General features: G+C 42.4%; 3 protein-coding genes across 4 annotated transcripts; 2 read left to right on the top strand and 1 right to left on the bottom strand.

Annotated features, from left to right (window-relative positions):
• Positions 1-52: 52 nt before the first annotated feature.
• wdr20b (WD repeat domain 20b) lies at positions 53-6788 on the top strand. Of its 2 annotated transcripts, XR_013937025.1 has the most exons (5): positions 56-304; positions 2880-3062; positions 3184-4674; positions 4942-6398; positions 6710-6788. XR_013937025.1 is itself a non-coding variant. In XM_080514305.1 (4 exons), exons 1-4 carry the CDS (start codon positions 56-58, stop codon positions 4996-4998), a joined length of 1980 nt encoding a protein of 659 aa, XP_080370431.1. In that variant the 5' UTR covers positions 53-55; the 3' UTR covers positions 4999-6788. The 2 variants fall into 2 exon arrangements, 1 of the variants encoding a protein (XP_080370431.1); XM_080514305.1 differs by having other exon boundaries at positions 53-304; positions 4942-6788.
• Positions 6789-12318: 5530 nt separating this feature from the next.
• On the bottom strand, positions 12319-16525 carry mgat2 (alpha-1,6-mannosyl-glycoprotein 2-beta-N-acetylglucosaminyltransferase). Its single transcript, XM_080513951.1, has 2 exons — positions 16312-16525; positions 12319-14101 (listed from the first exon to the last, which is right to left on the bottom strand). Exon 2 carries the CDS (start codon positions 13866-13868, stop codon positions 12462-12464), a length of 1407 nt encoding a protein of 468 aa, XP_080370077.1. The 5' UTR covers positions 13869-14101; positions 16312-16525; the 3' UTR covers positions 12319-12461.
• A 1000-nt stretch (positions 16526-17525) lies between these two features.
• On the top strand, positions 17526-18506 carry rps29 (ribosomal protein S29). The gene is made up of 3 exons (XM_080513952.1): positions 17526-17674; positions 18090-18189; positions 18415-18506. The coding sequence occupies exons 1-3, from the start codon at positions 17613-17615 to the stop codon at positions 18421-18423; spliced, it is 171 nt and encodes a 56-aa protein (XP_080370078.1). The 5' UTR covers positions 17526-17612; the 3' UTR covers positions 18424-18506.
• Positions 18507-23503: the final 4997 nt, after the last annotated feature.

Below are 23503 nucleotides of genomic sequence, written 5' to 3'. Positions count from 1 at the left end.
CATGCGCACACTGTAACATCCGGGGCTGGGACAAGGATGAACGCCAATTTTCAAGATGGCGGCGGAGGGAGGAGGGAAGGAGATGAACGAAATTAAAACTCAATTCACTACCCGAGAAGGCGTCTACAAACTCCTCACCCACTCCGAATACAGCCGCCCGAATAGGGTGCCTTTCAACTCGCAGGGCTCCAATCCCGTCAAGGTCTCCTTCGTGAACGTGAACGACCAGTCCGGCAACGGCGACAGGATCTGTTTCAATGTGGGCCGGGAGCTCTACTTTTACATCTACAAAGGCGTGAGAAAGGTAAACACCGAGGACACCGTCGCCCCCGAGCGGCCCCGGTGGTTTGGCGGCTTTAAACGTGTCGTGTCTCGGTTGTCAGCTCTCCCAGCTTCTGCTGTTAAAGTGCGTAGACTGTGAAGACAAGGCCATGTAGCAGACCAAGCTAAGTTAGGGGACTAATTAGCATTCCGAGCTAACGTCGCCACATTTGTTGTTGTTGAATCTGTGCGACTTCAGTCGGTGACAAGCTGTGACATGAGATCTGGAGATGAGCTGAGAAAGGTGTTGTCACGTCACGCCATGTCACATTGTGTTTGTTTATGTCCCAGCCAAACCTTTACAATGAGAGTGGGCAGCAGAGCCAGCAGTAGTTGTGTTGTTGCAGTGGTAGCTGTTGGACTGGAAGTGATGATGTGCTGTCAGGGTTTGGATGTGATGCAGTGTGAGCCACTGTTTAGTTGCATACACCGACGATGTCACTGCAGAAAGCCACGTTGGGTCTTGTTGATCAGGGCTAAGAATGATGATGTGGTTCTTTTAAGTCCATCCATCCCTACCGCCTTATCCTGCGCAGGGGCGCTGGAGCCAATCCCAGCTGACAACAGGCGGGGGCAGAGTACACAGAGACAAGTCGCCAGTCCGTCACAGGAGATATACAGAATAACAGACAACCACACACACTAACATTTTTACCTAAGGGAGATTTAGGGTAATCAACTACCTCACATGCATGTTTTTGTACCGTGAGAAGAAACTCGAGTATCCCAAGGAAACTCGCACATAGAGAGAACATGCAAACTACACACAGAAAGGCCCGGCTTGTATTTCAACTTATGGCATTCTCACTTTGAGTCGAGAGCACCAACCATTGGTCCACTGTGCTGGACACAAGAATCACATTTCTAAATCCATCCGAACTTACTAAAAGAGGAATGTCACACTTGAGTTTTTCCTCTCCACATACTGGCTTGGTGCTGCTGTCACATCCTGGTGGCTCAGTACCAACCTTTGAAAGAACCGTTTGTGTTTGTACAGCTGGTGTCTCACTCATAGTTTTACCCATTTTAGTTAGATTTGTGTTCCACTTTCAACGACATCTCAGTCTTTAAGTCTATGAATGAAAATACAATCACAGTGTGGCTCACCAGCCTAATCCAAAAATGTTGTTTTTCTCCTCTGCAAACTGTCATAAAATAGGTAAAACCAGGAGAAAATTGTGAAAATTCCTATGAATCTATCTCTTATTCCCACCATTGATATGTAAGCAATAGTGCTTTGAAGCTTGTTAATTACTGTGTAGCACAGTTCAGCAAGTTAAGGAAGAGGATTGGTATGCATGGTATTTGCCAATGTTTGCGAGACCTTAACCCCCTGACACCAGAGACAACATTGTGACATGACTGAGCTGCACGTAAACGCATATTCAGATGACTGAAGGTGTTTGAAACAATGACACAGAAACTAACACGTAAATGGGTATTTTCTTCGTCCATTCGCACACGCACACTGCAGGCTGAATATGTTTTTTCAAAAAACACGTTAATTAAGTTATCGTTCAGCATGTTGGGTCAGTGGTGCCCCAGGCATTAGGCTTGTTCTCTGTTTTGAATCCCCCTACTTGATATCTAACCTGTCAATCATAAGACCAAAACATCTTTCTTCTTCATGATCAGTTTAGTGAGTATCATAGGCACATCCATCCCATACTATTACTAGAAATTACAGCGTAAAGCCAGGTTCGATGTGGCTATGACTTATCGTTACAAACATCTGTATCTACTGTGTTCCAAGCTGGCTCACTGATGTTGAATTGTCTGGAAGTGTTCAATCAACTGTGATCAGGGTCAACAGAGAGGCTGCTATTGGTCACAGTGCTTATAAAAGAGAAGTTGTTTATTTATCCAAGTAGTCCCCCTCTCAGTTATCTAAATAATTGGTGTCTAAACACTTCACTGCATGTTACACCGTGTATAATTATGCTCATGACAAATACAGGGCTTGACTGAGGTTGAAGACTCCTCTATTCAATTGTACCCATTTTCAGGAACTAATTGTTCTATCACAATAAACATTTTGACACAGCCAGCATATCAGGCAAACACTGTTCTATATTTGTGGTCTTTGAACTGAGCAGATGGTTTCTATGGACAGGGAATGTCAACATCTTGATAGCAGAAGTCTATTGTTTACAAATCACTGTAGATTGAGCGGCTTTTGCTTGTGGTTATGATACCCGGATGGGTTTTATACTGAACAGGCCAGGCATCACTGTGGGACTTGATATGTCAGCGTCCTCATCCTTATTTTGAGCTGCTTCTCTGAAAATACTGATAGCTTTGTAGTCGCAGCCTCTAAGCCTTTTCTCTGGCTCCTTCAGTGCAACCAAAATAGACCACAAGAGACTTGCAGTATAAAATATAAAGCTGTCATAAATGTCAGACTCGCACTGGCCAGGCTTTATTGTTGTCCCTCTCTATTTTTGGATGAACACTTTCCACACCATGTCTGCAAAATGGTGTCTGTCACACAGTTGCAATTAACAGAAAAGATTGTGCCTTTTTAAGATGATGTCATTTCTATATGTTGATTGTTCCAGGCTGCAGATCTTAGTAAGCCCATAGACAAGAGGATATACAAAGGAACGCAGCCTACTTGTCATGACTTCAACCCTCTCACGGCCACGGCGGAGAGCGTCTCCTTGCTGGTGGGCTTCTCAGCAGGCCAGGTGCAACTTATAGATCCCATAAAGAAGGAAACCAGCAAACTCTTCAATGAGGAGGTAAGTTACTGTTTGCCTGACAGCAGTTAAAATGACAATACTTGTATTTGTTTTAATTCATCTCTTGCAACAAAGTCACTGACCATTTTTCTTCTTTGGTCCCCCGCCCCCATAACCCCAGAGACTTATAGACAAATCGAGAGTCACGTGTGTGCGATGGGTTCCTGGTTCGGAGAGCCTGTTCCTGGTGGCTCACTCCAGCGGCAGCATGTATTTGTACAATGTGGAGAACACCTGTGGAACGACGGCGCCTCACTATCAGCTCCTCAAACAGGGAGAAAACTATGCGGTGCATACGTGCAAGAGCAAGTCAGCCCGGAACCCATTACTGCGCTGGACAGTGGGCGAGGGGGCCCTGAATGAGTTTGCTTTCTCTCCGGATGGCAAGTTTCTGGCTTGTGCGAGCCAGGACGGCTTTTTGCGGGTGTTTGGCTTCGACGCCGCGGAGCTCCACGGGACGATGAAGAGCTACTTTGGTGGTTTACTGTGCGTGTGCTGGAGCCCCGACGGACGATACATTGTGGCAGGAGGGGAGGACGACCTGGTGACGGTGTGGTCATTTTTGGACTGCAGAGTCATTGCACGGGGACACGGTCACAAGTCGTGGGTGAGCGTTGTGGCGTTCGACCACTGCACCACCAGTGTGGAGGACGGTGAGCCCCCTGCCGAGTTCAGCGGCAGCGACGAGGACTTCCATGAGCAGATTCACTTTGGTGCAGGCGTGGACAGAGCAAACAGCTCTCATTCACGGCTCTCTAAGAGAAACTCTACGGACAGCAGGCCTGTTAGTGTGACCTACAGATTTGGCTCGGTGGGACAGGATACCCAGCTGTGTCTGTGGGACCTTACAGAGGACATTCTTTTCCCACACCTTCCTTTGTCACGCACTAGGACTCACACTAATGTTATGAATGCCACAAGTCCTCCAGCCACTGGACAAACTACTAATACTACTACTACTACTTCTACTACTACTACTACTACTACTACTACTACTACTACTACTGTATCCACCAACACCACCGCTGCCACCAACTCGAGCGGCACCAACGGCAAAGACAATATGAGCAATAGTAGCACCAGTGGGAATACGGCAAACTCCCTCCCCAACACCCTGCCTCGCTCAAATAGCTTGCCTCACGCTTCCAACCCAGCAGGGGGCAGCACCCCTAATAGTCACACAGGCAGCAACAGCAGCACCTCCGCCACCACCACCACCTCTACAACCACCTCCAGCACCAAGGGCAACAGCATCATGGACAGCGCGTTCATTGCCACCAGCGTCAGCAAGTTCGCCACGCTGTCGCTGCACGACTCGCGCAAAGAGCGCCACGAGAAGGACCACAAGAGAAACCACAGCATGGGCCACATCAGCAGCAAGAGCAGCGACAAGCTCAACCAGCTCAGCTCCTCGCGGACAGCAAAGGCCGACGCCGCGAAGACTTTAGGCACCATACTGTGCCCGCGCATGGAGGAGGTGCCGCTCCTCGAACCCCTGGTGTGCAAGAAGATCGCTCACGAAAGACTCACTGTGTTAATCTTCCTTGAGGACTGTCTGGTAACAGCCTGTCAGGAGGGTTTCGTTTGCACATGGGCTAGGCCTGGGAAAGTGGTGAGTGACAGGCCTCTTGAGGATACTGTCATGTGACACCTGTAAACTCACTGTTGTTCACAAGCTGTTAGTGGTGACGAATACAGCCAGAGGTTTTGGTTATTTCCAGATTTATACTCGACCCCCCCCCCCCCCCCCACACATCATTTCGATGGTCATTAGGATTTATCTGACAGTAAACCTCACGGCCTCACTATTCTGCCTCTTGCTTTACATTCAAGTAACACTATTGTTTGTTATCAATGTGTGTTATCTGTTTCTCCACAGGGATTGCTATCATCTCAAAACAACCCAGCCAACTCCCCCAGTGGAACAGTAGTATAGCCCTAGTGCTGGTGCTGCTAATGACAGCTCCATGCCACAGAGACGGGGATGACCAAGGCCAAGGCCCTGCAGCGCTTCTTCACACACTGTCACACACCACACGACCTCCAATGTCCCAGTTCATTGTCATGACTTCGAGCTCCCTGATGTTGTTGTTGCTTTTATGTCGAGATAAGTGGTGATGGCCAAGCCAGGGTGAGACTTGTCCTCCCACTTGCTTTCTTTATATTTTCTTCTGTCAGCGGGGGGGGGGTGTTTAAATGGGTGCTACTGTTCATAGGAGCTTTAACTCATCCAGGAGGTTAATGAGAGAGTTCGACTGGCTCACTGTTGCGTCTCTGGTCATATCAAGTCGTGTCTAGTCTGAAAATGACTAATACCCAATCTATTGTGCCTGTAGATCTTCAAAGACTAGACACGGTATAAGCTTTGTGATGATGCCTCAGCCTAACCTTTTGTGTCTGGGGATTAATTCAACACCAGTTCTTTTTGTTTTTCATAATGCATTCACAGATAAAGGGAAAAAGATGAGCGGCATATCCCCAAAAGTGTTTTTTTTTTTCTTCCCCCCTTTCCTCTCACTCCTGGGTGCAGCTGAAGTTTTCCCACCACCAAGAAAGACCCCCACCCCTCCCACCCGATTTACAAAAACGTTTTGAGGTTTCACACTTGGACAGTTTATTTTGCACAAATTTGCTTTGGTTACACCCTCCCACCTCCAAACATTTTTCAGTCCATCACAGGAACATGTACTAAAACATTTCGTTGACAGCTTTGGAAGCACTTGGGGGACCGGCTTGTTTTTGCTCTTTGTCTCAACGCTGGATGCTGCAATCAGTTTTTTTTATATGGAAAATAAAATAGTTTGCACTTAATAGTTTGTTAGAGGAGAATGGCTTTACATTTTTTGGAGCGTGTAAGGACTCCTTGACAAGGTTGATATATATATATATATAAATATCTATACATAGAATTAAACAAAACCTTTGTATCTATTGAACATTTATTTTAATATTGTTTCTGATTAAATGGGCTCTGTAATATATGTAAATATTGTACTTCAATGATTTATGGGTGAAATTATCATTATAACATTAGTTCAAAGATCCTCATTTCAGAAAATACTGATATTTCTAATACAGAAATCTATACCTAATATTAAAAAAAATGAATCTTAAATATGCAGGTAAAACTGTTTCCTTTTTTTTGTTGTTGTACATAAAGAGAATTCAGGTGTATTTTTATTAATGAAACGTTTGGTATAGGAAAAGTCTATGAAATCCTCTTTGTCTAACAGGTAGTGCTGAACGCTAGCTAGCCTGTCGCCGCAGATTTCTTTTACGACGTTGGCAGGTCGGCGCAGACGCAGTGCTCTAATTCAGCCATCATTCCGAGCTCAGGTAAACCACAGGAAGACTAACGCTGGCATTGTTACCCCACCCACCCCACCCTACCCCGCGCCCATACTCACTAGTCCCATCCTCTCCAACCAACATGCTTGTGAATTCACTTTAACAAAGACTGACAACCATGTTCCGCTGACAGGGCTGAAAATCTGTGACTCCACTTCTTGTGATTAATAACTGCTAAACAGATGCTGAACTTGTGAACAAAACTTTTGACACTGTGTTGAAAACCAACTGACAAATGTCAGTACTTGATGGCGGTGTAGGTGCTCGAGTTGAGGGTGTTGTTTGTTTTTTCCTCCCAGCACCCAACATAGGACTGAGGATTTTACCGGTGGGAGCCTTTTCCTCCATGTGACGCCTATTAAAAACAGCTTTGACAGACTGCGTGGTCTATTTGTCTTCACTGTACATAACCTTGAAGGTATCGATTTTTGAGAACGTTCACAAACTTTTAGAGAACGTGCAAACTCCTGGATTAAAGCTGTGGGAACCTACTAACCACTTTGCTACAGTGTGGTGATTAAGAAGTGAAAAAAAACATAGGAAACAGCAGTGTTTTCTAATCCAAATGTTTATTTTATTTTAAGTTTATTTTATTTATTTATTTGAGCAGTACACAGTCTGCTCAAAAGGAGTGGGCTGAAGCAAGAAGCTCATGAGCGCCCACCCCCAAACTCAGAGCAACAAAATGTACATTCCAGACTAGAATACAAAGAACAAAATGTCAACAACACAACATTAACAAAAAAGAACCTCCCACATTTCAAATAGTTTTCGTACTGAAACATTTTTAATCATTCAGAGAGTGATTTTTTTTTTTTCAAGTGTACAATTCAGTGAAATTGTATGTCGGCGCATCTGAAATACAACCGTTTGCATTTGTAAAGCAGACATTTTAAGCACCGTAACTTGTTTTATGCCGGATGACCTTCCTGACTCAAGCCTCACTGATTCAGTCAGGGGGAGTACGATTCAATCTTGGACCACTGCAGCAAATCCAGTTGTATAAGGTAGAAAATATGTTGAATCTGAGTCACCACTTGGACGGTTTGCTGAAAGCATTCTCTTGGTCCTTTACAGGTGTTTTCACTCAGCAGCTGACTGCTTGTGCTATGAAACAATCATATCTGAATTTGTGCCAGGTACAAAACAAGGTTTTTCTTTTCTTCTTTTTTTTTTGATGCAGGAAAAGTCAAGTAGTACCTTAAATGGCTGGAGTCCATGAAGGCCATGATTCATCCCCCTCCTGCCTTTTTTTTTTTTTTTTTTTTTATTATTACCGTAAATAGTAAGAAGGTATGCGTTTTAAAATTCAAGGTCTTGTTGGAGTGCCTGTGCACTTTATTCTGGTGAGTCAGTGTGAGCAGTGCAGCCACGAAGCCTTCGTTCCTGTTATTAATGAGTTTGTTCTTGCGATGGCATGTTGAAGTGTCATTTAAATAAAAGAAGAGAAATAGAGACGAGCTTGTTGTGTACGTGTTGAGACAGATTGAAGGGTAAGCAGTACCTTTCCAATAAAGTGGGGAATTTTCTTTTTTTAGTATTATTTACTAGCAGGACAGCATATATAGAGTCATGCACAGTGATGAAATTGGACCTTTTAACATAAATAACAAACAAAAAAATTGACATTTTAATCATGTATACTCTGTGCCACAACAAAGTAAACTTAATTTATAGGTTATTATGGCACGAGTTAACCAATCTGGCCCACTCAAAAATGAAATTAGGCCGTATGTGGCCTCTGAACTAAAATAGGTTTGACACTACATTGACTCATTACTGGTTTACTGAACTAGTCGGAGGTCATTGCTTGGAATAGGGGTATCAAACATACCACTCAAAGGCAGAGAAAAGGAGTCCAATCTAGCCCACGGGATTTCGGTGTAAAGTATAAATGACAAATAAACTATTTACTGCAACTTTTCTCGTACATGTATTCACTGTTGCTGAGAGATCAAAGTCGCACTGTGATGGTCACCATGCAAAGGCATGCATGAAGGTGACAAAATGCCAAAAATGAGGAAATCGCTTTACAATGTTACAATATTTCACTGTAAATTGCGTCAGCATGCATCATTAAAAAAATGCAAATTGTACCTTTTGCTCTTAAATATTAACTTGCAATACATACAAACTGAGGTATCAGTATAACCACTGCACCACGTGCAGGAAATGTGGAGTATTCTCCTCAGGTGACATGTTATTGTGACATCTGACCAGCAGGTAGCAGTATTACTCAAACAAATTGGGGCTTTGGGATCTTTAGCAACCATTAGGTGTTTGATAACAGCCATTACTTGATCAGACTGGAAACCTCTGTCTGTACAGGTACACCCCGGTGTCTGTATCTCCCTCTTGGTCTCCACGTTTTTACAAATGTCTCCTAATCACTTCACCCTACGAATTCATATATATTTTATATTTCGAGAGTGGAATAAAAACCGGTCCTCCATAATTAATGTGCCACTTTTAGAAGAAACACAAGCACTCATGGGCAATCAGACCAAGCGGCCTCAGTGGCATCAGTGTGTAGAGGGGTGAAGAGGAGGGGGAGGAAGAAGAAGATGAAGGGGGCGTTGGGGGTGCCATCGATAGGATGGATTGGTTCGATCATCCTGTCAAAGTGTCAGTTCTGATTGACTCGCTGATCTCTCTCGAGCTGCTGAGCAGGTATCAGTCAGATTAGGTGCCTGGTTAGATGTCTCGAAAAGCATCACGTCGGCTTTTTAAATATGCACCTGCGCACAGTTTCTAGCTCTTGACCGTGTTTATTCATTCCGCGCGAACCTCGTCTGCCTCTAATCTCACTGGTTGTTTGAATAGCAATCAAAACTGTGTGGCGCCGAGTAGCAGATTGGAAAAACAGCTGCATTCATCTTGCATCCTCGGGGAAATGGGTCCCACTTGATAGATATTCAATATTGAGAAGGAGCCCTCCTGTAAAGGCCCGGCTTTGATCTTCTCCTCACAGTGATAGAATTCCCTTGTCTTGCATGCCTTCGTATATTGACCAAGAGTTATGTTTACCTAGCAACGTGTGCAGTGGCTATGAATGATTAATATAGACTCCTATTGCAGTGAGCGTGACGAATGAGATGCATCTTTTTTGTTGCCTAAAACTTGACAGTTAAAGCTGAAGGGCTGTGGGAATTAATGCATGTGACTGTGATGGCAAAAAAAGATGCGCACGGCTAGTTGTGTGTATGATATTGGGGAAATTGCCTTTGTTCTCATAACATTGTCATTCGAGTGAGCTGGAGACATTGTGGAGTTAGAATATTTAATATGCTTGGAATGGATTTCACAGTTGTGTAGTGGTTTGCACTCTCTCCTCACAGCTCGAGCAATCCCGAAAGGAATCCAGGCTTTTTTTTGTTAAAATTTTTTTTTTTTTTTTTGTGGTAGCTTATGTTCTCTGAGTGTTCAGTTTCCTTCCTTCAGTCCAAAAACATGTTTCAAGTTAATAGATGAGTCAAGGTTGCCCGTAGGCTTGAATATCAGTGTGTAACTCTCTCAAACAGCTCAGTTTCATCTTGACTGGCAAGTTATTGCCATAATAACCTTTAAATTCTTATTTTTTTTCTTTGAGGCTGGAGTATGTGTTATGAAAATCGATCTATTTTTGCAGAACTACAATCTCAACATGAAACCAATGTTAATGAAACCTTAATACAGTGAAATGTCACCAAAAAAAACTTCTCCGATAGTTGAATTATGCATGTTTTTACTAATAATACTAAACTAACCCTGACAGCATGGGTTTTGATTCTAATGTTAATTTGCTATATTTGATGGCAACAACACTAATATTTCAGCTCAGGTTTCAATGTTATGTTGTGTACAATACTCACAACAAATCTGTAAAATAAAAATAAATCAATGTTTTCCCGGAAATGTATAAAATGTATGTTAGACACCTCTAGTTTAGATGATTGATGGCTCTTTGGAAGTAAAAGCGTTTTGTTTTAATCATTTAAATGGCTGTGGTGACATTGGCCTCAATGTTTGTATAATAACGCTCGAAACCAACCTTGTGTCTTTCAGAAACGGGGTCAAACCAGTGCATTGAGCTGCAGAAATGATTAGATTTCAAGTGACAGAATGAAGAACTCACCTTTGTGATGCGCTAACAAACCGCAAACCTGCAAATCAGATTTTTTTGGCAACTGTGTGAAACACAAATATATTAATGTTCCCACACTTGCCAAGAGGAACATTAACAATAATTTGCACTCATGTTTCTGGTCCCTTTAAATATTTAAGGCCAATATACTTCACGGCTGTTGCTGGCTCCCACCAACTGTAGATGTGAAAATGCCGTTTTACCGCTAAATGCTCCATTTCTGCTCGACTGAGTTTTATTCAAATCTTGATTGAGCTGTTTATAAGGTTAAAAAGATGTTGTACCATATGAGTATTTACTTTTAATCAAACTATGAATAAAATATTCACAATTCACGACATACATCCTGCCAAGACTGTATTTCTGTGAATAGTTATACGTCAAATCAGCACACTTTCTGGTTTCTCTGGGATGAATTGTGCAGAGGACGATTAGCGCCGTGGCTACTGACAATGGGGAACACAGCAATGCAGCTTCTAAAGCTCCAGCATCAGTTAAACAATTTTGTCACTGAAGAAAATCAAGAGCAAAGTGCCACCTTCCTTTATTCTCAAATCTATTCTCAGCCAGGTTTCCCTTGAGGTGCAGGCCCAATTACTGAGCCTCCACCGGGGGAGCAGCTGCACAATGTGCCAGTCACATGACCTTGGTGCAGCAGCAGCAGAATCTGCGCGTCTTCGCAGCGCATTAGGAATTATAAATGTTCACACATGGGAAAATTAACTGGGGCTTCTCACCTGGCAGAGAATGAGTGGCCTCTCTGCAGCGAGTCACAGAGGAGCCATTGTTAGGCCTCACGTCGCTTTCTTCAGTCTTCAACATTTGTCAATGCTGAGGCTATGGGCCGTGCATTAGGCATCCCATATTTAATTCATGCCATGTTGTAAATAGGATTTGCATGTGGAGAAAGGCCGCCAGTGAACTCGAGCGCAAGACGGATTTAATACGAGGATCTATGGAGGGACTAGTCAGCTCTAAGTTATTCCAGATTTTTAACAAAGTGCAGAACTGATTGTTACACATTGCTGGAGGGGTGAGGAGAGAGGGATCCGATCAATGCAGAGAAGCACTGAGCTCAGGCCTCAGCGGAAACCATCGATACTGAGCTGTGGTCTAAGCACTTAAAATGTAAATGTAACTTCAATACAACAACAGAAACAAGAAAGGAGCTTCAGTGCCTTGGGATCTCTCCAGGTGCGTCATGTTTATTTATGTGAATGCCTCTGCACTGATACAGTAGCCTAAACTTTCATATCCCCATCCAAGTCATCAGCTGGACAGTGATGGATTTCATTAAATAAAAAAAAACAACAACAAAAAACTCCAAACATGACCAGATGCAAAACGCCATAGTCCAGGCATCCCCCCCCTCCCCCCTAATCGTGTCTGAATCACTGCGGTTATATTCATGCTGCGCACTGGAAATGACAATCTCCCGGTGTGCTCTGGAAACCTGTTGAAGCCAAGTGGGAGATTATATAAATGGAACAAGGTGTCTCGGCGGATCTCCTTTGATCTCGGCAAATTGGGGAGATATAAATATCTTCAAATTAATTATGCGTGCACAATGGGATTTCTAAACCCACAGATTCACCAAATTCCAGATTCACCACCTCTTTCAAGATGTCCCACATTTTTTTCCGTCACTCTCGGCATTTTACCATCGGAAAACCTTGTTATAGAAAATACAATATGTAGTTTAGTATATTATTGGTACAAAACAATGCAGGCTTGTAAGGAATCACTTATTCAATGTAAAGACATTTGTGTTAAAGAAGCCAAAAATCCAACATTCGTCTTTATTTGGAACAATCCAAGAAAACAGTCCAATAAAACAGGCAATATGAAGAATAGTCCATAAAGATTTAGTTTTTTTTCTTTATATAGGATGCAAAAGAGACAATAATATATAATAGTATCAAGTAAGGTCACTGTAATCGGACATAACTCTTGCAGAGTTCATGGTCCCTGATATCTCCCCAGCCTCCGTTCTTCACGTGCGGGGCCACGCCCCCGGCCCCGTTGGCGGGCAGTCTCTTTGTGATCAGGAGGTTTTTCGGGAACAGCTGGTTCCCGCTGCTCTGGAGGATGTTCTCGATCTTGGTTTTCTGGCTGACGGGCATGCAAGAAGCCTTCTTGTGGTGCATGCCGCAGTCCCCGGCGTGGAAAATCCGCGGCGCCTCGCTCACCATGACTTTCCAGTACGAGGGCAGGCAGGACACGGTCAGGTGCTGCAAGGACCAGTCCCAGTTGTAGTCGTCGTAAGTGCAGAATGTGTCGGTGCACTGGATGAGTTTCTGATATGTCTCCCTGCCCAGGGCCATCCCCATGTTGTGCTCGGTGGACTTCCAGGCTTTCACCTCCACCTTGTTCGCCTTGCTCGAGTAGCCGATGTGGCTGTAGCTCCCCAGAGAGAGGATGTCACAGTCGGAGCACTGCTCTCGTTTCAGAGCCGTCATCAGCCTTAAGAGGTGGATAAAGTCTGGAGACATGTAGTGGTCCTCCTCGATCAGTAGAACCAGACCCTTGTGGTCTTTCAGCACTTTGACTCTGTCCCACACAAAGTGGAGTTTCCACCACCAGTGGTGTTTGGTCTGGGAGAATTTGGCCTCGCGGTAGTGACCGAATGAGTCGGGGTACTCGGCGTTGATGCATCCCAGCTTTAAGGCGTCCTTTTTGGGAATGTCTCGGGGGCAATCCCTGGGGTCATGTCCGGGGAACTCCTGGGGATACAGCTGGATGCTGAAGGGGAAAAAAATCTGGAGTACTTGACAGAAGTCAACAGAGGCCACCACTTTGTTAATCTCGGGGGACCAATAATCGTGGCTGAATATCAGCAGTATGCCGTCCACACCTCGAGTCTTCCGTAAACTATCCACTAAGAGCTTAAGGTAGTCGGGTCGGTTATGAACCTGAACGACCACAACCAGGTCGTCCTTCTGCCGGACCGTCTTGAACTTCTCTTCGTTTCTTATCGTCTGGTCAAAGTTCAGCTGGAAGACGATGCCGCGGTAAACTAAAGTTGTGTTATCGACCTCTGGCTTGGATATCTTGGCTTTATCCTTCGCTTTTTCCTGGTGCGTGTCGTTCACTTTCGCCACGGGTGGGGGAACGGGCGCCCGGCTGGCCGCAGGTGTTGCTGGCACCTGGATATGATTGTTGATGCTACTGCTGCTGCTGCTCGCACTACTGCTCCTCCTCACCGCCTCCGCTTCCTTGGGGGGTGAAGCACTGTCATTTTTCTTCTGCCTTCCACTGCTCCAGAACGCGAGGCCACAGATGACAACCACCAGAGTCAGTATCACCACCTTCCTCTTGTAAATCCGGAGTCTCATGATAGAAGGTCAGAAGTTGATTGTGCGGGGACAAAAAGCTGTGGGAACGATGTGCTTATGCTCTGCAGAGGGAGCAGGCCTGATTAAAAAGAAACTGTTTGGAGGCTAATTGTTGGCAAACTTATCTCTCGTTGTAAACATGGATTCTGCTGGAATGTCATTGATGGCAAATGAATATTCCATAAGGCATGGTGGTTGTGGGAGGCAGCGGGGCAGCAGTGCACATGAAGCATCTGAATGGAAAATAAACCAGGACACAAAGGTTAGATTCACTGTTGTAGTTAAAACCGAGCATCATAAATATATGCATGTAAACAATGTCGGAGGAAACACACATTGTATATATATGATAGTAATTAAAACAAAAGACAACTAGAAAGTAATCAAGCTGTTGTCTACACAAGCCCAAAGAGGAAGAAAGCAGCAGTTTCAGAAATAGCAACTAACGCAATGACTATCGTTTTTGGAATAAGTATTTGCTATTTAAGAAAAATGCACCAGGTGCTATGTTTACATACAATCTACCTCACCAGTTCTGTATACTAACAGCTGCTTACTCTGCCACAGAGGAACATTTCCTTTTCAAAAACACACTTCAGAGCTGTTTGCTGTTCTCAAATTTCATTATGGGAATACTTTTTTCTTACAGTTCACATTACAACGCCACCATGTCTAACCATTTGTCAAGCAAATGATCATCCTGTATATTCACTAACGTGAAGTAAATACTAGAAAATATAAGAAAGGAAAAATGGTGGTGAGGTATTTATTTAAGTTGGTCTTGTCTTTACAATTCATGAGAACAGAATTTAAACCCTTTTACTTTAGTAAAGAATCTCATATTTATCTTTTAAATAATACAATATTTGAGAAACATAGGCAAAACACACTGAAAACTACACCAAGCAAGTCATGTTTACCATAACAGTTTTGTAAATAACATATTTTTGGGAACTGTAGTACTACATAGTTTACAATGTTTTAACATGGAAATAAAGAGACTTCGATCATGACTTAGGACAGTTTGAACCACTTTGCAAATTATTGGATTGTATAGTGAGGTAAAGGCGCAACTTCACACTGACCTTGGGGCCTTAAAGTGAAGCATCATCCATCAACAAATGATCAGAGTTCAACTTTGCAATTTGTACATATTTCAGGGAGTGTCTGCTAATGGATTAATTTTTACGAACAATCAGGAGTGAGTCCCCTATCAATCATAGTGCGATCAGTCAGGCATTTGCCTGGGCTTTCAGCACAGCCTGCAGCATGAAGCAGCCACTCAATACTAACACAATCTCACTAACTATGAGTGCTTCTTAATGATTTGGGAGTTTTTTAGGTCAACCTCCTATTTATACACAGATAAGAGGACATTATCAGTGCCAAAAGGTTTTGTGAGAACTCCTGAAAGTGTGTAAACACAATCCTTATGGTTTTTTTTTTACTCACAAACTGGCTTCAGTCTCAAGATGTTTTGTAACCATTATAATTATATATTACATATAATTACAATTATAATTACAATTACAAAAAATAATGTGATAAAAGAATAAATATGTAAGCACAACACAGTAGCATCAAATAATGTCTATTTGCCTGAACAAATTATTTAATTTCAGTGGACGAGTTGACACATGTGATTTCATCCTGAATGCAAACTTCCTCTCAACGCCTTTATATTGTCTTCTTTAACTTTACACCATCAATGTTGATTAAGCTCAGATCGAATCAACTTGATCTGTTTGTTACAGGATTGGTCTCTTGGGCTTTCTCCTTGTAATCTGCATGTTTTCTACCTCTGTGCCTGCAGGCAATTTAAATGCATATTCTCATTGTCACAAATACCGACCAGGAAAAGGCATCCAGCAAGTTTATTTAAATCAGAAATGATTGCTTTTAATGCAGCTGCAATGTAAATAACGAAGTGGAAATTAATCTTATACAGAGTAAAGCGTTAAAAAGAATTAAAATAGAACTGTGCCACCTATACACTCCGTACCTACGTAATCTGTAGACGTTTACAGACTGACATGCTTCCATATAAGTGTGAGGATTATAGATTATTGTTTTGATCCAACATGTTGGTGTTAATATGTCAGATTACTCCTGAAAGCTCATTAGTTGTTTTTTCATTTTATTTTCCCTACTTGGCCGCTGTCACTACGAGCCAAACACGTCTCGCGTCGTGTTTCAATTAATCACACATCACCGCAATAATTCCAACCAAACTGACACTAAATGCTCTGAATCCTCTAAGATTTTTTTTTTTTTTAAAGCAGGAAAACCCAACAGCAGCAGCAACAATCCACGTCGAGCTTCGCTCTTTTTATGACAGCGAGCGTCCATGACAATGCTAAGTTAGCATCGGCTAGCAAGTTGCAGTCCAGAGAGAAAAACCTCAAACAACCAGCGACACAAACAAGCGTTAACGGCGAGTTACCTAAACCCGGAGAAGCGTCGGTACGCTGGGGTCCCATTCCCGTCCACACCTCCCGGCGAGCTGCATGGAAGCGGAACAGTAAAGGCTAGCTGGAGGAAGAGATGGGAAGGGAAAAAAAAAAAAAAAACCCTAAATACGGAACCACTGTCTGCCGCTGTCCCACAATGCACCGGTCCAGCGGGGGGCAGTACAGAACAGATCCCATCGGCCGTCAACCCTGCTGCTGCGGCTCACGCCTCTGCTCACTTTCTCGTTGCATCAGAGCCACAAAACGCTGACTTTTGGTAATATTCTGTGGCAGGGGCCCATGCTTTATGCACACTTCCTCTCCAACCTGATGCATAACACTGTCTTTAAGTATCATTCTGCTGCAGTTCATGTTTCCGCACTCTTTTCGGCTCACTTCCTCATGCCAGAGCTGGGACAACACTAAACTTGTTGATGATACACTAAGCTGGTTTAGGCTTATGCATGGGAAGAGTAGAGAGCTTTATTCCTTCCCAGGGGGAAACACAAACGGGGCGGAAAAGGGGGAAGTTTGGTTTCAAACTCAAACTCTATTTGAACTGTATTACAAATATTCATGGAAAGTTAACCTTGAATTTTACTGTTAATTGCACTCATTGCGAAAACACATCTTCCTGCTGCAGCTCATAGTCCTGCACACATGTTCACTTTACACCTTAAAACCCTGTATGCGTTTGTCTTTAAGTACTAAACAAGCGCTCATATGTCTATCACAAATATGTATAAAAAAATTAACCTTAGAACTGAATTTTACCCTTATTCGATCACTTCTGTGAATCATCATGGGAGGGAAAAGAGTTGATTCAAAGCCTTCGCTTTATGCTGTAATTGCTTAATGTTCGGGTATAATTGACAGAAACATACTAGAATAATAAAAACTGTTATTTGTGCAGATTCTCAAAAAACAGTTTTGGATAAAGATTTTGCATCATCCGTGTCTGTAATTTCCTACAGTCCATGTCCCAAGTCATCGTCATTTAAATCAGACAACCAATTAAAAAAAACAACAACATTATTGTGTCATTCAGAGACTCGTCACTTTCTCGGCTGGACAAAAAAATTAGCCAGTGTCGAGCTGGCTTAACATTGTCAGTTCAAATTTACTTCACTTTACCTTTTGTATCGAGTTGTGCGTTCTGTGTATGTTGCTCTTTTTACAGCCGCTGGGAGGCGCTGCACAGAAACAGCCGCACCGGAAGCAGCGTAGGGGAACCTCATGTGCGCAGGCGCGCGCCTCTTTCTTCCTTTCCGACGCTCGAGCGAAAAGAGACAAGATGGGCCATCAGCAGCTCTATTGGAGTCACCCCAGGAAATTCGGACAGGGATCCAGATCCTGGTCAGTGTCGCCTTTATTTAACCGATTGTAGTTTACTGTGCTGAAGTGGATTGGATTTGTGGAGTTTGTGGTCTTTAATCATGTGGAATATGGAACAAAATGTGTACCGCATGGACGATGAGCTCGAGCCAACATGGCGGCGAAGGAGGAGGCTAACTGCAGTAGCATTAGCGGCATATTCCGCTCACGAAACATCATAATTAATGCCATTAATAAAGACCTTGAATGCACACAACACAAATTAAGACTTTTAAAGATGGCACCATGATGCAACGATTCGAATTTTTAATGTATACTGCAAAGGTTGTCGACTTGTCGTTAGCGCCGAGGCTAACACGTAGAGAGTTGAGTTTCCGGCACTGTTGAGGAATTGTGACTTTTACTTTAAATGTGTTTTTTTCCTTCTTTATTCCAGCCGAGTGTGCTCGAACCGTCACGGTTTGATCCGTAAATACGGGCTCAACATGTGCCGCCAGTGCTTCAGGCAGTATGCTAAAGACATCGGCTTCGTGAAGGTAAATAATTTAATCTGCGGTTATATGTTTTCGTGAACTGGGCTGATGAACAGAATGTTAGAATGTAGACCAAGTCTCATTTCATTCATTGTTATGAATCTACGAAGGTCTTGCACTATTGCATATAAATATAACTTGATGTTTACACATACGAGTTAGTCTTGTCATTCATCAACTGTATTGTTTTCATTGTATCCTAACTCGTATCTCTTTGTTTCTATACAGCTGGATTAAATGGCTCCCAGTCCTCCAATGGGTCAAGAAGACCGGCCAAGATGGGATAATTGAGCACTGCAAATAAATGTTTTTTGTTCCTATCTAATTGAAATGTGTGGTCATTCAATTCATTTTTTTGAACCAGAAAAGAGTTTTATTTGCTCATCCATCTTCCAAGGGGTTATCCAGTTCAGAGTCGAGATGTTGGGGATATACACTACTAAATGAGAGCAAATGATTCAGGGAAAAAATTGATTTATGCTTTTCTCAAAGATGTAGATACATGTTTACTGTCTTGGTTTCGTTGCAATACTTGGGTTTACAGTGTGTGTAACCTTTCAAAGATTTGCCAAATTTCAGCTGTGATTGTAATGTGACTTTTTGCTGTCAGGAATTTTCCACGTACAAGATATTTTCTCATTCAAAATGCTTCTAACATTTTCACAATTTAATGAGTTCATTAGAACACTTGGAGGCACAATCGCTTTAAAAAAAATCAATATCTAAAAACTATGGAGTATGAATGACATCATTTATTGATGCACTGTATATTGCATCATCCTCTTGCATGTTTTGTTTCGCACCCAAATGGCTCGAGTGATGTGAATTGTTTATCATTTATGATCTTACTGAGGATGAGTTGACCTTTTGATATCAAAAAGCATAATGAGATTCATACATTTAGTGTCCAACATGAAACCATTACTGATGTGTGCTGAGGGCTTATATGCCAAGCTATACATTGAGAGTTGACACTCATTGTTTCTCAGCAATGTTTTAAAAGGCACATGCTGAACAGTGCAATTATTCCATGAACTGGAACGTCACAGCAAAACAAAGCAACTTATTAATTTTTAATCCAGTGTGCCTTCACATGAAACGACATGCCACCGCCCTCTCACGCGAGCGCCACAAACATGCTGAGGTATTGGTTTTGCTCAGAGTTAATGAAATGTGATCGGTCCCCTGTGGTGTGCATTAATTGCTTTGTGACTTTGGCTACCACACGCTTAAATATTGAATAAGCTCAGCAGAAGTTGCAGCCAGGCAGGTGGGATTCACTGCCATATATAGACCATGTCTTGGTGTTTATTAAAGTATTTTCTTTTTTTTTGGTGGGGGGCGTGTAGTGTGAGACACTAGATGGCAGCAACACTGCATGCTCATAATTCAAGGCCAATGATGAGCGTTGCATAACCTTATATAAAAAGTGGGATTTGTGCAGTTTAGTAATCTTCCATTCATCAAACCAGACGTTTACTTCCTCATCAAGCAAAAGCGTCTGATTTAACCCCCTGTAGATGACAGGCGTGTACGGGCAAATGAGGATTCAAACATGTTAATGAAAAAAATCTGATGCCTTACTTAGTTGGACGTACAAATTGGAATTTTATTTCAGAGCCTAATGTTAAACATTGGTGTTGATTCATGCCTTGTACTTTGATGATTAATCAGCCAGGGGTTTGAGATTTTAATCTTTTAAATCCAAGGCAATAGACAAATTGTGTTTGGGAAAAGTCCCGTTCATCATAAATAACATCTCTTTGTGTTCCGCAGGATTAAGATGAAAGTTTAATGATCTGATGGGGGTTTGGGATTTGGCAAAAAAAAAGAAAAAAGAACAAAATATAAATATATATATAAAAACAGTGGGCTGTGATGCATTTTTATATGAAATGTAATCCATACTAACTCTTGCATAAAGGAGAGTGTGTGTGTGTTACAAACATTGTTTTAATGTGAGACTGACAGAGGCCTTTCTGTGGACGGAGGGAGCTGAGCACATCCCTTCTGCATGTTGCATCACTTTGTGATGAAGGCGGGTGGAAGGTGTTATCTTTGATGTTGAGCCCAGTTACCTTTCTTTCTGTGAGCTGTGCATTAATTCTCTTGTTGTGCTGCCTCTTCAGTGCACCGAACCCACGAGAGCTGCCTGATAGGATATGTTGAGAATCATCCATTGTGAATCCAAGTGATTTTCAATGTTGGTGTGTCGTGTTTTGTGTGTGCTGTTGATCTGTTGCATTACTTTGTGCTTTGTAGCTGATTATTGTCTGTATTTTGGTATTTTCAAACCAAAACAGAAGACCAAATGTGTCCAATGCTTACTAAATCTGTATAAGACACACACTTAAGCTTCAGTTGGCTGCACCTTCACATTGAGTGTTGAAACAGAGACAGTCGTCCATCCACTATACAGTCTTTGCTACCAACACAGCCACTAAAACGGAATCATACTCAAATGAAAACATGTCTTAATGGGCCAATAAATTATTTACCAGTGTCTTGTAATGACGTTATCAACTGCCTCTTTTAAAATGTCTTGAGAATTTAGAGTAGCACAGAAACTCATAAAAAGGCTTCATTTGGGCCTCCAGAGTGGCAAGAATCCTGGTCCATAATAGTTGTGTCACCATAATAGCAATCTAACTTCTACGTCTGTCTTGGTGAATGTCTGTGTACTCCCATTGTTAATGTTTATAATGTTTTGTTCTCTGTGCACATATGTGGTTTCATTACAAAAACAACACCCAGCATGATAACTCACAACGTTGTTTGGCAGACAGCCTTTCTTCCATTTCCATGTGAATGGACATCGTATCCAAAATGTTGCCTTGTAAACAAAAAAACTTTTCTGAAATGTAAATACAATGCATTTTAACTCGAACGGTTTGTCATGTAAACAGGGCATGGGACTTTCTCTTGGAAATTGTTAATACTACTCGGTAAGAGCCTGGTCAATGATACACAGTCCTGAAATATATTGGTGAGCAATGGTGGCTAAAAGCAAAAAAAATTATAGAATGGAGTCAGCATTGTTTCCTGTAACCTTACCCTCACTTATCGTCAGCGGGGATCGACTCAAGGCCCCATGACTCCAATCTGGAAAAATATACATAGAAGAAATGATTGATGGAATCTTGGTCATTCTAGTCTTATGGAACAAAAACACAAGATGAAATGCCACTGTTACACATGTTGTGCGTTCAGAGTTTTGGAGGTTTGCTGCAACAGTCATGGTCACATTTTCAATTCTGTCAACAAACATCAGCACATGTTGATTCTTTTCTCCTCTTGAGAGACTCTGCATAGCAGCAACTCACTCCATCATCTTCTGGCTTAACATGAAGTTACAATACAGGTGGCTCGAAGATAGATTAACGTTCCTGACACGGTGATCCCACTGTATAGTCGTGGTTAAATGTGTGCATAATCCCCGTGTGACAAATGTGTTTGCAGCTGTGTACATGCGAGGGAAATCCATTGTTTTTGACACTCAATTGCGCATGTCAATCTTGCACATGCATATAAATACATCATCGCCGGTACACCTTTGTGTTTGCGGCTGCATCTGAACATTGAAAGAAAGCCTGAATAGTCCTTGCATATCACCAGGGAGTAGTTGTGCCGGGGACCTGAAACTCTCAGCGCTGCTCTGACTGACTGCCAGGTACATGGCGGAGGTCTGCCATCCATCTTCCAGATTATGGTAAAAATAAGTGAATTGAAAATGTTACAGCGCACTGTTGGCATGGAAACATTCCTCAGGGCTTCACCTGCTTTCGATTGTTAGAGCGGGAGGCACTCATGGCTCCTTTAAAAGGGCTGTGGGCAAACATGCGGCTCATTCATGTTCTCTGTCAATTTGAGAGGGATCAGTGTTGACTGAGGGATGACAAGGAAGAAGGGGTGGGGGGGGTGGCCTCCAAAAATGTGTAGCAGGCAGAGACAGAAAGAACAAAAACTAAGATTGATTGAAACAGCAGCAAGAGTGAAGGCAGAAGGTAAATTATGCAGTGACTGAGAAGCTATGGCATAAGCAATTTCAAGTATTGATAATTACTGGGTGTTTTTTTCACGATAGCCTACATTTCTTTGTACAATAGTTCTTAGAGAAGTGGAGAAATCCTCAGCAGTCCATTTACCCTTTTCACTTAAAATAAACCGTCATATATATATATATATATATATATATATATATATATAGATGCAACACATCCTACTACTGTTTTTTTCCAGGATATTTTCCTGAGTTCAGTGCATTCCCCCAGGAAGTGAGCTGTGCACAACACTGAGCTTTATTACAGTCCAGTATGGAGCACCTGGCTGACTCAATTGCTGTAGTCAAACAGGGGCTGATTTTCCTGCCACCATGGAATAAGCAATCTCTCATAGCAGAGCTTCAATGTAGGCTTAGATGACTTTAGCAAACACTAATTTCTCTACAGATTTCAAAGGAGATTATGGAAACGGAGAATTGCTGCAACTCTGCGCACGGCGCAGGCCTTATTTACTTTGAGTTGACTGTGTGGTCAGTGTTACACAACAGAGGCAATCTAATCTTCAGCCTAATGTTATATGAAACGATAACATCAGCGAGTTGGAACCGACTCTCCAACAACGTTAAAAGCATTTGCGATCGTAACTGACATTGAACTGAAACTATCTAACTCTCCCCCTGTTACATTCGAGTGAGAAGGCGATCATTATAGTGTTTGGGCCGCGGTCTCACGGAGGTCATTTACAATAAGTACACGTAAAGTCTTCAGTATTCAAAGATACATGTCGGGGTTAAAGTGAATTAACAGGAAACGTACGTAAGTTTTGATGGAAGATGAAATAATAAGATGTTTGTTCTTAATCGGTAATATTTGTTTGCAGAAACTATATTAAAGGATGGATGTGATTGGTTTACGGTTTGCTCAATCTATGACATTATGACATCATTATCTATGATATGTGATATCTTACTTCTATATCTGTGGCTGCCTTGTCTCTGGATTGCCTCAAATTGTCCTCTCTGACATGTGCTCCAAAGTTTTGGAGTGAGGCGACAATATTGTCCATCAAAACAGAAAATACAGGATGAATAAATTGTATGTCATTCATCATTTTATCTGACCTTTATTCACCCAGTTTGGTCTTAAAGGTGGTTTTCTATGATAAGGTGTGGCAGATTCTTGGCTCAAACTACACCTTGCTATCGAGTGTGAGTGAAACAGACTTCAACCCAAACCTGGAGTGTCATTTTTAAATCTAAATGAGAATCTCTGATCACATACATTGAAGGGGATTGTAGCAGAGAGAAAAATTAAGC

The sequence above is a fragment of the Blennius ocellaris genome (genome assembly GCF_963422515.1).
Source record: "Blennius ocellaris genome assembly, chromosome: 18".
NCBI lineage: Eukaryota > Metazoa > Chordata > Actinopteri > Blenniiformes > Blenniidae > Blennius > Blennius ocellaris.
This window is presented reverse-complemented; position numbering and strand designations above follow the sequence as displayed.